This window comes from Trichoplusia ni, chromosome 5 (assembly GCF_003590095.1).
Source record: "Trichoplusia ni isolate ovarian cell line Hi5 chromosome 5, tn1, whole genome shotgun sequence".
In the NCBI taxonomy this organism is placed as follows: Eukaryota; Metazoa; Arthropoda; class Insecta; order Lepidoptera; family Noctuidae; genus Trichoplusia; species Trichoplusia ni.
In genome coordinates this window covers 13,770,045-13,786,166 of record NC_039482.1, presented here as the reverse complement: position 1 = coordinate 13,786,166, position 16,122 = coordinate 13,770,045, and the positions used below count along the sequence as shown (strand labels likewise).

Genomic DNA, 16,122 nt, shown 5'->3' with positions numbered 1-16,122 from the left:
TGTAATACGTGCGCCACTTCGAATTAATGGCCGAGTTGATTCGGTTTTTTGTTTAAAAATGGATAATATTTCTTCTTGAAAGCATCAGAAAGACGTATCGAGCTATCGAACTAAGCCGTGTTCATTATTTATCATAATTTGCTCGTTTTATATTATAAATAAATTTTAATATCAGCTTCATTATCTCTGCCTTAGGCCCGTTTTACAAATAAATAAGCTTTCATATCGTAAAGATGCTCCTTTTACTGCGATGTCTAAAAAGAACATGACAGTTATAAACGCTATTCATAGCCAAGGGAACACGTAATTAGGTCCTTGTTTAAGACTACACTTGCGATGATCGAATGCGAATGCAGTGGGAAATAAATGATGGTTCCTTTCAAGTACTATTATTCATTATTCGCATAATACCGAGATATTGAAGATACTATTCGTATCGATCACTGTACATCTTGATCGCGCCTCCGCCACACGTTTCATAGTATTTTCTTTTATTATGATCAGCCAGGTTTTTAAACGTTGTGGTCAAGATGTCTGAAGATTGAGTTGTAAGAACATCCCGTGCTATTCATGCAAGCAAAAAAGTAAAAGGATTTATGGCTTTGTGTGCTATAGACATTTACTTTGATGAATCAGTCGTTTTCTTTGTGTTATGAACACGGGTTGCATTTTATATTAAGTTTAATAGCTGGTTGTAATATACGCGCTCATGACGTTATAGCTTTTAAACTTACGTAAAAATATGAATGTTACAAAGATCAGTTTTGCGAAATATGAGTAAGGTCAACGTTTTTAATTTTACTCCTACAACCCATTAACACGTAGGTTTAACTTATACATTATAATACTACTTACTTATAAATCCAGCTCAAGTATTCTACATACGCAATATTATAGCAAAACAATCAGAATCATGAGATCAATAAACCACTAAATAGTTGTTTCTACGTAAAACGAAACGCATATAATAGCGTTCTGACAGGTACGTCGACTCAAGTGTCAACCAACCCAACGCGAATATCAGCTGTGGTTGTAAACGTCAAATGGCTTATGGCGGAGAGCGAGTGTGATTAGAACACGTCAGTATTTTGGGTTTATAAATATTACACGTATTGAATAAGAAATAATCATTTAATTTAAACTTGGTATACTGTGCATGTAGTGTGGTAATTTGGTAGTGTTGTGTTTCGAGAAAACTCCGGGATCGATAAAGGTACCAAAGTAACAACAATAGTTTTATTTATAAAACTGCTACCAGTTGTTATACTATTGCCATTGTGATACAATTCTTGAATTAAAAATTAATGTTTGACGACACTATCATGGAATTATTGCCTTTTCAGGGGTATATCACCATGGGGAACGCTAAAGGCAACGTGATAAATATGTTGATTAGTTTCGCTGTATTGCCGTTTGTTGTTTGTGATGTACAACTTTCCGGCGTCAACCCTAATATCCTGACTCAATCTAAAAGCCTCGGCGACTGTCAAGCCTGTAAATTATTCGTAGACTCTTTCAAAAAAGGCCTAGAGCGGACGTCCAGAGGTAAATACGAAGGCGGCGACGCTGCGTGGGAAGAAGAGAAGCTTAAACTATCGTATAAACGAAGTGAGATGCGTTTAATTGATATACAGGATGGCCTCTGCAAGGAGGGCAAGCACTCTATCCAATGCCACCATATGGCTGAAAAGGCTGAGGAATTTATCGAGACATGGTGGGCGCAAGACCCCGACGCGCCGACTGACTTGTTTACTTACATTTGTATTGAAAATATGAAAGTGTGCTGTCCACCCCACCATTTTGGCAAAGACTGTGCACCTTGCCCAGGTGATCACGAGAAATTGTGCAGCGGCAATGGTAAATGTAGAGGCGATGGGACCAGGAAGGGTAACGGAACATGTTTATGTGATACAGGGTACATCGGAGAAAACTGTGACCAGTGTGCTTCTGGCTATTACCTGTCATACAAAGATGACAGCAAAATGCTCTGTTCTAAGTGCCACATGTCTTGTACAGGCGGCTGCAGAGCTGGGTCACAGAAGGACTGTGTGGCTTGCAAGCCAGGCTTTGTATTTGATTCCGATGAAGGATGTTTAGACATCAATGAATGTGATGATGAAAACAGATGCTCAAAGGACCAGTTTTGTATGAACTCTATTGGGTCCTTTACTTGTATGACTTGCGATAAGTCTTGTAACAGTTGCCATGGTGACGGACCAGACATGTGCCGGAAGTGTGCAAAGGGTTACTCAAAGAAGGGCGAGTTCTGTATAGCTGATAGAGAGGATGAGGACCAGTCAGAGAAGCTGACTACCACAAGGTAATTAGTAAATCTATTTGGTACTTTTTGAAACTTGATAATGAACAACAATACTAAAATGTAATATTAAAACATTTTTTGAGAAGATCTACGCTGAGTGCATTAATATACTAACCAGCTAACTACCTGCCTCAAAAGTTGCATTATTATGTTAAATAAAGGAAAATATTTAATCAGGCAGAATAACACTGTCAAAGCTGAAATATAATGCAAAAAGAAAAATTGAAATAATAGGGCCATGTATGGGAAGGTTTTCTAATTTAATGTCTGACTACATTTTGAAACAATTTTTTACAGAAACGAGGAGTTATAATACCACCTGTTTGGTCGTAATTTTGTTTAGGTAAATGAGTTTTTTTTTCTTTTTGGTGGTGGGATTTTCTTTATTTATCATTCAGTCACATAAGTATTTTATTTACTTTTGATTGTAATGTTAAAATTTGTATTTATCCACCATGTCGTGACAAGTTTATTTTTTACTCTGGGTACTTTATTTGATATTTATTTATGTATTTTTAATTTGTTATTTTTATTTCATCTATTTTAAGTTTAAATATCATATTTGAAGATGTACAGGTTTATGGTTTTTTTTAAACATGTATTATATTTATTTTTTGTAACACACATTGGGGGAAATTTTATGGCCTTTTGTTAATTCCATACATAGATGGTTTACTTTATTACTAACAATATCTTAATTTCAAAGCTATAATAATAATTCAAGTTCCTATGTATGATAGCATTACATAGCAAAGAGCAGCATATCTTTTCCACACCTGCCAAAATATTACTTTAAAACTCAGTATATAAACCGTCTATGTATAGGTGATCAGTAAAAATTAATAGTAGCACTTATCTTCCTGACATCTGAACTCTCTTTCAAGGTACATGACATACGTGGGCCTGCTGATAGCTACCGGGATACTTCTCCCAAGGTCCACATCACTAGGCAGCATCGTAGGAGCCATGGTGCTATCCTACATAGTCGGTGCGGAGTACTACTGCATGATAAACGGGCACACCGGTCTCGTTGATCTGAAGAACTTCGATTTAAGTCAGATGTTTCATACATAGATGGTTTAAATAAGTAATGGTAGGAATATCTTGAAGATAGGGTAAGATATGAGATTATAATCTTTAGATATTTCTTCTATTATAATTTTTCGTAAATTAAGGAGTAATTTATTCAATAAATAAATCAAGTATGAGTGCAATCAAGTTTCGAAGCAGGATTTTTCCGATTGTGGGAGTGAGATAGCGCACTACATAAGACTTATTGGCGTCTCGTTCACACCACTGTGAAGGCCCTGCTATAATGTCTCAGAGTTAAGCAGGTTTAAGACAATTTTAATATTTAAGTAGGTTTGTTGTAACTTATTATATATTCAATTGAATTGTATTTCGTTAGTCTTGTACTTACGTTTGTAAAACAAATGATAGTGACGACTTGAAACCTGTGAATGAACGAAAGTTTGCGATCATTTGAGTCACCGGAGTTTATGTACAATTTTGTGTGGTGCTGCAGTAAGTGATATTAATTTAATTTTATGTGATGTTTTTTTGTTATGTCAATTTAAGCTTTTTTGCATTTTTTTTGCGGATTTAAGTTTAGGTGTGTTATTCCATCCAGACGACGGGTTTTGTTTTGTTTTTTTTTGTGTAAAATATTCGGTTGTCTGTGGTACAGTCACCGTTAAAAGTACTAACCTCCATGAATATATTTAGATTTCTAATCAATGCTCAACAATATTATTCCTTGATTAGATATTCTTGAAATGGGTAATATTTATTTAAACTGTGTAAGAGTGAATCAAGTTTACCTTTCGTCGTTGACTGTACAATGGAAAGTGTTCGTAGATTAAGTTACTAAAGTATTTTAATACATGCAATAGGTACAATCTGAGGTGAAATGTTTTGTGAAAGTGAAATGAATGCATGAACAGATAATAAAAATAGCTCAATATTATAATGGATTTTATTCTATTCTTTTAATTTTTTACATAATTTTTTGTACCTTATGAGTTCGTGGTAGTCTGCGAAAGCGTTCCTGGTTTTGACCCCGATTTATATAATCTAATGGTGGTTAATATAGCCGATAAGAGTCCAACACATTCGTTCGCCTATGACAAAGGAAATCCATGAGGATTTCTAACAGTATTATAGTCATACCATAGTTTAAGGACGATTCACGTTACAACCTTCTCGTAAATAAAATTTGGCTGAAACGGGAATAATAATTACATTTGTCTGTTTTGTACTCTTGTAAAATCATAATTAAGACTTGTTAACGAAAACACCATCGCCGGAGCATTTATGTAAATAGATTTTACATACAAACTTACCATTATTAAAACATCTGTTACATCTGATCTGACAAAAACGGACAAAACATTCATACATGGCCCCCAATATAGACAACCTACGTAATATTTGGCGGGCTAGGCGCAAGTGTCACGAGACATTTACATACAGCCACGGCTGTCAATACACGATTATGTGGTGGCCGTGACACGATTTTTATGTTCGAACTCCCGACGCCACGGGTTTTTACGAATCAACTCATAAGAGTCAAGCGACTTTCAAAGCTTTTTTTATTTAATTAGGTATTTTGTCGGTAAGCTATGTTTCTTTTCCCACATTTCAACAGTTTAATCTTCTTGTGTCTACCGGTTTACAAGGCAGCTTTTGGTAGCTATAGTAAAATCTGTTAGCAGATTCTACTCCTATATTTGAAGAAAAAAATGGTTGTAAGCCACCCCAATTAACTTAAAGTTTGATATATTTTAGCCTCATGTTTGATATTTTTCGTCGTCTTCCATCCTAAAAGTAGATAGAGGTACAAAAAACACAATAAAAAGTCAATTACTCCAACAAAACACTGAATAACACTTTTGAAATCAAAATCCTGACGGATTACACTTGACATCAACCTGATTAAGAATATTCTCACCTGCAACCTCTTCTCTATCTACAATTTATCTAAATACCTATACCTATCAGTTCGATATTGTGTTACTGCATTGCAGGACAAAGGACGTCCTTCAAAAACTTAATACGTCCCTAATTATCTGACTTCACTTAAACCGTCGCTCTCTTATGTCTTAATAACCGCAAAGCGTCAATCACAACCCACATTGGTTATGTAAAACTAAGTACCGGCTATTAGTCGTGTGTTACGTTGAAAGTGGAACTGATATGACAATGAATTACTACCAGGTAGTGGCGATATGTCTACCTATAGGTAGGTAAGTAGGTGTGTATGTTAACCTATACTGACTGTTGAACTTTTAAGGTTATGTAAATGTCAAAATTTTGAGTTTTTAATTGTATTAGATAAGGGGAAAAAGTGCAATCGACCACCTCATTAATGTCTTTGTTTGGAAGTGAAATTTATAGACTCGTAGACAACAAAGAACGTCGCTCATCATCGTCGTTTGTGGATTCGTCTTTTTCTACATAAGAGATGCAACAGTTTAATCGAGTTCGCGACCCATAATTAGCTCATGATTAAGGACTTCGGTTGGGTCCGAAACATCAATTAAATGTGAATCAATCTCCGGAAAGTTACTATTAAATTAATAGGTAGGTAGGTACTTCTAATTGTAAATCTGCCAGCAGCACGTAGCAACCTCACCCTTCCGTATAACCAAAGACCTTTGCTTCGCAACTCCAGTTATACTTAAACAAAACGTTTCGACTAAATAACAACTTGCCTATGAACTGCTCAAACTAATCTCAGGAACAACATGCGGCCGTATCAAAGTGTTCCATTTTCATGTTACGCGTAAACCAGCGACGCTTAGTACATTCTAAGACATGTTACGGCTAGAACAAGATCTTGTAAAACTAGTTTCGCTTCCGTGAACATCGCGCACTAAGTGGACACTTAGCAAGCCTCACTTTGTTTATTTCTAGAATAGGAAACTAAATGGATATCAGCTCTTTGAGATTTCGTTGATGAAATTAATTGGATACTTCCGAGTTTTAATCGACGGGAAATTGGTTGAGTATCTGCATTTTTTGGTCACGTTTGACGTTGGTTCGTTTTTGTTTTTATAATCGTTAATAAGCTTTAACAAATTAAGATATGGTCTATGGTAATTGGGCCTTTGATTATCCACTTCAGAGATTGGTTCTATCCGGCTAGCGGGTTTGAAAGAAGTACCTAATTATCGAAATTGAATCGGGATCTTGGGACTTGATTATGGATCTGATTAAGCCGGATATCAAGAATGTGTTAGTGGTTAAGATTTACCTGAAAAAGTTTATTTCTAGGTTCAACGTAATAAGTTATCCTTTATGGAACGGATTATTTTCCCTTTTTAAATTGAAGGAATATAGAAATATGTTAAGACAGAATTTTGGTAACAATTAAATAAGCTGAAATCAAAGAACTATGCAGAAATTCGTTTTAGTATCCTCGATTAATTAGCTAAGCGTGCGTGCAGAAAGCCTACCACGATCTCTTTCGGTGATACTCTTACAGTCGCGAAAGAAAGAGATGGTGCTCTACGTCTTGTCTAGCACTATCTCGCTTACACCACTGCGTCTTCTTACTTGAAGCATTAATGGTAGGTTCTCTTATATGTCGACATCTGCAAGTCCGCAATGTAGTCTACGATTGTGACAATGCTATTCAGAGCAAGACGGCGAACCTCGGGGCTCGTAACTCTAGGAGTGTAATTCTATCAATGTATCAGAAAATCGTGTGAATTCACTGTTGCCATGAAAAGCTAAATAGGTAGATTTATATTTCGTTTTCTTTTAGTAACAAGAAATGGGGAATTAAAATTCAAAACTCATTTATTCAACTCAGACTACGTATATGAAAAGTATTGAAAATGCATGTTCAAATAAATAATTATTTATGAATGTTAAGCTACTAAGTAACTACTAGTTATAGAACGTCACTGTCGACACGACATGTTGTCCATGTCGACTTTTGGCACTCTAATTCACCGAACCATCACTGCTTCTTGAGTGCTCTGCACTTGTAGAGAGTCCACAGAATAACACGCTGTCTTTCTGTTTAAAGCTTGGACAATCCGATGCCTGTCCTGAGATTGGGTGTATTTGTATATGTTCAATTTCTTAGAGGGCTCCCACTCTAAGAATTCGATTAAAAATATATAAAAATTATCATCTTCAGCCTTACATAACGCAATGCTACAACCATACTTAACAGCGATTAAATGGATGCACCTTAAGGTCGTTAATATGCAAAATAGCGGCTGTTAGTCTCTAGTATGTACCATTATTAAGTATTACGGACAGATTACGCGTAGTTTCTAAGCTGCAACCTTAAGGTACCATCGGTTAAGTGTGCAATATGACAAAATTATTAGCTTTTATAAATAAATCTAACATTGTTATGAGGTTAAACAAAATACCAGTCAAGAATGCTTGGAATGAAAGCATTCTTCTTCTATTTTTGTAGAAGACGCATGGCATGGGAGTAAAACCTTTTTATATCATTTCCCAAAGGGATAAAGGCACAATGATTATAGAGGCACATGTGAATGATCTAACCCTACCGTTAGAAAACAGTCAGCGAACTGTCATTAAAATAATATTACCATTACGATGCAAGGAAAACGGGAAGTTGCTTATTTATAACTCAGCACCGACATGCGACAGGACAAACGCGCTTATCATTAATTGTATGAATACATGGATTTGGTAGGTCTAGCATAATATTAATTTTATTTAAATGATATACTTTTTTAAACAAAACTTAGGCTTCAATAATTACCGAGCTTTTTACGATGTATTGGATGACAAAGACAATAGAATCATACAGCCCTGCTATTAGCAGGCAAGTACACTACTAAAATAGATTAAAACAGGGCCCGGTTATATTTTTAGGATTTCGAAAACAAAATTGAAATCTCTTCTCATAATGCTGGCATCAGCTAATCGGAATTTGTTCATTACTTATTTAAAGGAAGATGTTTAGTTTCATTCGGTATTTAAAATATGACAGCTAAATAAAACAAGTGTTACAAGGCAAAGGAACTATAACCATACAGCCAAACTTGACGTAAACGACATAAACTAACGTGATCGAGCATCGTAACAGAAATAATAACGTTCTCAATATACCGGAGAAAGGCTTACGAGTAGCTTTCCGACATTATAAAAACTAAAGACAATGCTGATAGAAAGTAATGGATGTGTTCCATTGTGAGTTATGTCGCACGAAGCCTTTCATAACGTCACAAGAAATACAGTTTATTATGTTTAATTACTGTTGTTAAGTAACGTTTGTTTGTCTGTCTTTGGGTATTACGTAAATACATTTAGAGCATTTGGACTATGTAATTAGATTAGTTTTGAGTGCTGATTAGGTGATTTTGATCAAGGATGTAGATCGCAATTATTATTGTGCATTTCAAGTCTTGTATATTATTTATTTGTTGAACGAATAATGTAGTGCATCGTTGTAGCTTTTGTTGCTGCCGTGCTCTCCACATTTAAGGCACTTAAGAGGTGGTGCAGTCTATCGGTTTGCCTTACGAAAAGTGTTGCATAGTGAGGTTTATATATATTCCGTGTAATGAGCACTATCATTAATCGTTGGGTCAGTAAATGTAAAATGTAATTTTGAAATATATAAGTAGGTACACATGCTTATCAGTTGTCAAGATCTCAAAATAAAAGTTTCGCTTAATTTGAGATTAAATGGCGTTGTGAAACTTTTAAAACATTTATTATTTTTAACATTCATTACTTAAATTTTAATCTGTCAGTAGTAAGGTTTATTTAAATAGTTACAAAGTTCATCTTTCGAATAGGGATGACGTCAACTTTACTTGCTGTCGCTGATGTAGGTAAACACAGTTGCTTATCTCACGAGGGACGTCGACGTCATGTAATGTTTTAATAATAACTGCAATTTATATAGCCGTCTATGCAAAGGTCCCGGTTTGCGTAGAGTTGTGGACGCAGGTTAAACGTGTTGCGATGTGGAGAAAGGTAGATGGACCCTTATTTTCCGGGTGGGACATGACTCGTAATCAAATGATTCCTCCCATTTTGTGCTAAACGGAACGGAGGGTCAGACTATTACTGTCTAAAACTCATTCATGTTCGTTCCTTTCCCGTTTGGATACTGGTGTCTGATGGTAGATGAAGCTTAATATAACATTGACTTAACTAGCGTACGACCTAAAACAGGTTGATTAGAAAAATGATTTTTCTTCTAAAATACCGCATTCTGTAGTCACCGGTATTTTCATGTGGCTTTGGATAGGAACTTGTGGAACATTTTCAGAGAGGAGATTGTGAGCCACGAGCTAACTTAAAACTGAACCGTACTGATAAAAAAGTACTTAGTTGTTTTGTGTTTGTGCCTCAGATTGTAATTATCATCAACTCTATAAACGCTCTATATCGAGCTAAACTTTATAAACCAATACCAACCTATACCTTTCATACAAACCCACAGTTCTCCCACAAATGCCATCACGTAGAGATTTCTCAAGGGCTTAACGCCAAGTAATAATTGAATGCGTTAGTTAGGGCTGAGGCATTCAATTATATATGATTACGGCACTTGTGATAGCAGGGCAAGCGTGCCGTACCGTTGAGGTTGACGATACAGTTAGGCCAGGGGCTCCCAACCTTTTTCAACCGTCATCGGATTTGTTAGAGTAAAATTTTGTCACGAACCCGACGCGCGACGCGGCAACGCCCTTTACCTATGTTATTAAGAAGAAAAAACATTAACAGAAATTGTAGTTAGAGGTGCTATAGACACAAATATGAAATCAAAGATAGCCAGCGTCTAAAATGTTGTTAGTAATACGTTAAATTTAGGTTTGGGATGATGATCGGTTTATTGCCCAACTAAATCTGTTTACACTATACACTGCGACTTACAGTTTGTGATCCCCTGGATTAGACTATTGTTCAGAGTTCACGACGCGAGAACGACGTGGTTACGATTTTTGGTCAGACTAGCTTAAATGCTAGGTACGGTATTGTGGTTTAAAAGGAGTCATATTATCATTGTTAAAACGAATGTTCAGGATGTTAATTTCATACTTAGATGGATGAAGAGTAATGCATAACTGATCGAAAAATATATCATAAACTTACTTCTTTCTTATTCATTTTTTAATACTTTTCCTTCAAAGGTTTGACATTCAAAGAAAAAAAAACACTCCGTCTAAATTAATTATTTGTAGCAATAATCTAGCTAGACTAAGTCACGGTTATCAAGAATTAAACGATATTTATTTTGACAGGAGCATCGGACTGAGAATAGCCGTCATTCTGTCATCCGACTTCTTTTAATTCAATAGCCATAGGTATGACTATGAAGTTTTGACAGCTGTCAGTTATGTTTTGTCCGTACCTAAAGACAAGCTCCCCAAAACATTGAAGAAGAAAAAAGTTCTACTCAAATGCTTAATATTGCTTTATATTTTATTATGCTTAATATCACAGCTGCAAAATTAAAATGAATAAAAATTAAAATTAGTATGCTTAAATTAAGCACAGTCTGGGTAATTAATTGTATTAGAACAGGCGAAGTTAATAAAAATGTTCCTGTCAATAATCTTCTACGTTATTTTTCACATCGATCTTAAGTGTGTTGTTTGTTTAGTTGGTTAACGGTTATCAATATAGAATCAGCGATCTCGTTAAAAGACACATTAAAAGAAATCTTCTACATTTTAATAATATATATATATATATATATATATATATAGTCCTCCTTATCGTTTTCGATAACGGCGACCATTGGCAATTCACCTCCTAGCGTGAGCCCTGAAGTGACTGGCTAGACCGAGTTTGGATCTAAACACTCGGTCGCAAGCGCTGCATTATTATTATTATTTTAATAATATTACCTTATAGTATACAACTGGACAAATGAATCTTCCATTAAACATCAATGATACGTAAATAAATACTTGTTCGACTTAAACAATACCCTCTTCCCTTCCTCTTTAATCCAAAGAGGTGATATAACTTAAAATAAATGGTCCTTCATAGACAGCGTCGCAAAGTTTCTGCCGATACGATCTCGACAGGTTTTGTCAATACGCCCACTATTCCGATATTTGAGGCTATTTGCATAATATGAGGCCTTGGATAATCTCGCTACGGTACAATAACACATAACATTTGAGATAGACTCCGCTGGGTTTAGATTACTTTATATTTATGTCTGTTGCGAGTTTTGTTGGAAATATTTTATATGTCTATGTTTTGTGTACGGGAGTTGCTCTTTTTATGGACTGTTTTAGATGGCGGTCATTTTTGAATTGATAGTTCTATTATATTCAGCCTCAAAAGAGTTTAGGCATGTCCCTAAACCCCTTTGAGGTAACACCTAAACTTGTAAAAGGTTATAACTGAGTGGTTGACAAATGAAAGTATAATTTGTATTTTTATTTGTATATTGCATTTGGTTTTAGCATTTGGAAACTAGCTTAGCTTAGCCAAACGAACGATACCAGGGAATTTTTATGGTGGTGAATTTGAGTGACATGACGTTGCGCCAGGTAAACCATACACTAATTAGGCAGAAACGGGTCTTGACATTTGAAGTTGCAGTCATCAGCTACTTAAAATATAAAAACTAATACTCGAAAGTAGGATAAGATGAATGGCATGGAGAAGAATGGCTATCTTATCCTAATTTCCTGTATTATTTTTTGCAGTGCGAAAAAGAACCGCTTTTTGTATATGATTGCAGGTCAGATAGCAGAAGACTTGTCTCCACCTTAATTACTTAGTTCACATAAGGCTCCGAGAAAAACTGTGTCTTTAGTACTTAATCATTATTAGATCGGGTTACATAAATCACCGGACCAGTCCATATCGATATACATTGGACCTCTCAGTATGGCCAACCGAAGCAATCTTGGCATTTCTACCAACATGACAAAAACAAGTTGGTTTAATTGCGCAACCCCAAATACAGTGGTTGTCCTACCAAGTTAGGAGTAATCTCCATTAGTCATACGCGTAGGCGAGATGACAAAACGCGGAATTTGGAAGTTTTTTCGTAACATTAAATATCGGAATTGTGAAATATCGACTGGTGATGGTGAAGTTGTGGTAAGCTTTTGTGCCTTTTTGCTTTGGTTATAAAATTGACGAGGGATTTCGGAATTAAAAGAATTAGAAATGTCTTATTAAGGCGCTCTTTTCTATATTGTATGGATTGGATAGATAAGTCATTCCTAAGCAATTTTACAGAAAAGAAAATTTTGTGCCGTGACGTGATGCGTGACGGTATCTTTTTTTCCTACTAAGATAAAGAAGTTTCACTTCAAATATATTTAGGAGGATATTGTTAACTTACAGCAGCACTTATTCCACTCTGACTGAAATAAGATAAAGCAACTAAGTCTGTAAGTGAAATTCTGGCATAAAGTTTAAGTTAAAATTCTCACAGTTTTAACAAAGATATGCACGAGTATATCCTAAAAATAAAACATTTATTCCAATATTATTACATCAGAAAAACATTCCTTATGTTACTCCTGTATTACATAACCAGATAACTTAATATCTGTACCTTTACCATTAACATTTAAATCTTATTAGCATTGAGCAACAAAGACGGAGCTATACACTGCACGTAACACTGTCCTGCTCTCGACAGGGCAATGGACTTGTTTTTAACATTTAAAAATGCAGGCAGGATTAAAGTCTCCTGAAATAAAGATTATACGGCGCCTCAAAATAAATCGATCCTTAAATTCGGCTCGAGTATCGATATATTTTTAAGGGAACATGACACCTGACGTCATTTCCCCATAAGGTGTAGTGACCAAAATACATTTAGAAAATATAGGCATGATGTCACCAGAAAGCGGTATCAAGTCCCGAGATTAGCTCTTGCTGCTTTAAAATGAGGTTTTATTATTTGAATAAAATGTGCATTCGAGTGTTATTTATAGGTATGTTTTTTATTAATTATATCGTACTGATTAAAAGAAATAATTTTTATATTTTATGTGTGTAAATATGAACGTATGTTTCAACTTGTCAAATATTTTGGTACATTTTAAATGTTCGGATTTTTGCGATACTTGAAGATGGCGTATAGTTTATGACGTCATGGTATATTAAAATTGTAATAATTAAATTATAGTTACCCGTATTAACTCGTTAGTTATGTTTTATATTATAAGAAAAATGTAAACATCCATTGATATTGTCCTATAGCTGGAAAGCGGGTGGAATTACTTAGGAACATTCATTCACTCATTGCCCATATAGTTTGAACTAGACAGGTCCTTAAGCAACTCAAATGTAGGCAAAGTCGTTAAAGCGTGTGTTTTAGGTGCGTTATAAGTGATTTATATTATGTATTTAAATACTATTTTTCATGTAAAGCGTGTAGATGAATAAACAGAAAAGTTGCCGCCATTTTTATTAAACCTGTCAAATTTAACTATATTTTTTTATGTAGTTATGCATGTAGGTTGATTTAAACGAGGTTGTAAAACATAATAACATTGTAAACAAAAAACAAAACATGTTGCTCAAGGCTACTCGGTCACTTTCATTTTCATTTTAGCTTATACATTAGCATAACCTTTCAGATGATGGACCGGCGATACAACACAATAAAACAAAACTTTACATTCCATTGCCGCTTTAACACCTGCGTTTAAATCTTATTTACTGCAAATACCGCAATGGATTTCGTTTATGAACTTTAAACGGGTTATGTTAAGGTCTGTTTTTGGGTGTTGGCATATATTGTTTGGTCTCAAACCGGCCCGGAATGTCAAAGGAGTCACATTGGCAGGTCCTTGGAAAGCCAGCGAAACGGGTGTCTTGCAAAAAGTTTCGTTTTTAAGTTAACAATGGGTAGGGCGACCGTGATTACGGGTATTTACGGAAGTGTCGAGATTACGATAATGAGCATCTTGCTATGTTTACTATGCTCGGCATTTCGTTTTAATTGATGTTACGTAAACCTGTGCCTTAACGTCAATAGAAAACGCACGATTGTATGAAGATGACAGGTCAAAGTCACGTGACTTATCTTAAAGAAATATCATCTCTATATTTCTAAGAATTACTTAATGCCTTTTAGGTTTGTAGGAATATCAAAATTTTCACTTCGAAATCTATCAAATCTTTTCCTTTAAAAAAAATCGACTCCCGCACTAACGAATCAAATTCATGTGTCGGCGGTCACAATGTCAAAAGCCTGCAAAGTTATACACCGAGAAAACAACAAACAACTCAGAACAGTTGCCCATCAAATGTCCGTAACAAGAATTAATACGTAACTGAGTAGTTAATTTTATTCACAGAAACGTTACACATTAGGTATCTACTTGTTACACCATTAAAACCGGTCAAGTGCGAGTTAGACTCGCGACGCCGAATGTTCCGTACGAAACGATAAAGATCAGGACAGACAATAAATAAAGACAAAAAAAAAACAGAAATAAGTGGTTATCCATCATGACTAGACAGAGTATTACGATATTTGTTATACGATTTTTATTAGTTGTCATATCGCCAATAGAAAACACATCATTTTTTTTAATTTTCAACTGCCTAGTGACGCCATTTCATGAGATGCAATCTGGTGACAGACGGACGGACAGATGGACAGGCAGTGGAGCTTCAGTTATATGTTAACCCTTGGGTAAAGAACTCTAATGAATAACCACGCGCAATTATAACATAACAATCTTCATATTAAACCTTTTTACGGTAATAATTAGTGAAACGTCACAAAAATGTAAAGCAGGTTACTTCGCTCGTTCTAATAGCTGTGTGTTACTTAAGTCCGGCAAACATGCAACATATGGTGACCCTATTCCTAAAAGGCAGTAGTTTGAAGCCAGTTAACGAGTTATGAATTATTTTGGATAAAAACGTGTGTTTATATTCAAATTTAAGATTTGAAGAATTTTAATTATTGCATTATGTACTTTTTGTGTTTCTTCTTGAGGCTAAAAATGACTAATGTTTTCATGGAAATAAAATTATTGTGTAGTATAAAACAACCTGTTGGACGTATCGTCTTAGCAGTGCATAGCGTAATTAAGACAAAGAAAAAATGACTCGCAAAACACGAGGAAAGTACCAAAAACATAATATAAGATATATTGATTGTTTTTTTGAAAAAATACTTTTTTTATCACACATACACTTCAAAAAGCACTACAGTATACATACATGCAATACTTTTTCACTTTATTGAGTATAAAGAACGCTGTAAAACTCAATCAAAAAACAAAAAAAAAGCATACACGTGTCAAAAGCAATATATTGAATCATCATTATCATCATTAGCCCATATTCGTCCACTGCTGGACATAGGCCTCCCCAACTGCACGCCATCGAGATCTATCTTCGGCTGCTCGCATCCAGCCCCCGCCAGCCATCTTGCGCGTATATTGAATACTAATTAAAAAATAAATAGAACACCTTAGTTATCACACGACACTCATCAGCTTGCTTCGATGTTAAAATTGATCTTTTATCTAAATAACTCGAAAGAAATTAAAATGGTTTTATTTTGTTACAGATAACGAACGCACGTCTTACATGCCTCGATCGGGGTCCTGAGACATCGAATATACGAGGTAATTATAAATAAAAGTAATGCGAACTATTTATAGTGAAACTATAAATAAATAGGACATGAACTGAATGTATTCATATAAGTGGATGTTCTTTTATTTAAGGTCTATATGAAAGTTGTTAGTATGTTGCAGTTTTTGACGTACCAAAAGACCAAAATGTTTTGGTCCTTAGATACTTTTGTTTTTTTTTGGGCTTCTGAGCACCTGTAGTTAAACATAAAT

General features: G+C 35.1%; 2 protein-coding genes across 5 annotated transcripts in view; both read left to right on the top strand.

The window, feature by feature from the left end:
• The window catches only part of LOC113494578, a 72,581-nt gene that overhangs the window by 13,826 nt on the left and 42,633 nt on the right, over positions 1 to 16,122 (top strand). For both annotated transcript variants that reach the window (XM_026872978.1, XM_026872979.1), the window contains exon 2: positions 15,843 to 15,900. The gene's annotated coding sequence lies outside the window, so the exon portion shown is untranslated. The remainder of the gene's footprint in view (positions 1 to 15,842; positions 15,901 to 16,122) is intronic.
• Positions 944 to 4,286, top strand: LOC113494581 (cysteine-rich with EGF-like domain protein 2). Of its 3 annotated transcripts, XM_026872988.1 has the most exons (4): positions 954 to 1,213; positions 1,344 to 2,320; positions 2,618 to 2,663; positions 3,205 to 3,445. In XM_026872988.1, exons 2-3 carry the CDS (start codon positions 1,356 to 1,358, stop codon positions 2,631 to 2,633), a joined length of 981 nt encoding a protein of 326 aa, XP_026728789.1. In that variant the 5' UTR covers positions 954 to 1,213; positions 1,344 to 1,355; the 3' UTR covers positions 2,634 to 2,663; positions 3,205 to 3,445. The 3 variants fall into 3 exon arrangements, with proteins under 3 accessions (XP_026728788.1, XP_026728787.1, XP_026728789.1); XM_026872987.1 differs by lacking the exon at positions 2,618 to 2,663 and having other exon boundaries at positions 944 to 1,079; positions 3,205 to 3,442; XM_026872986.1 differs by lacking the exon at positions 2,618 to 2,663 and having other exon boundaries at positions 950 to 1,213; positions 3,205 to 4,286.

Coding starts and splice junctions, on each gene's coding strand:
- LOC113494581 (XM_026872986.1), top strand. CDS start 1,356: ATGGGGAACGCTAAAGGCAACGTGATAAATATGTTGATTAGTTTCGCT. Junction 2,321..3,204: donor GAGAAGCTGACTACCACAAG/GTAATTAGTAAA, acceptor CTCTCTTTCAAG/GTACATGACATACGTGGGCC.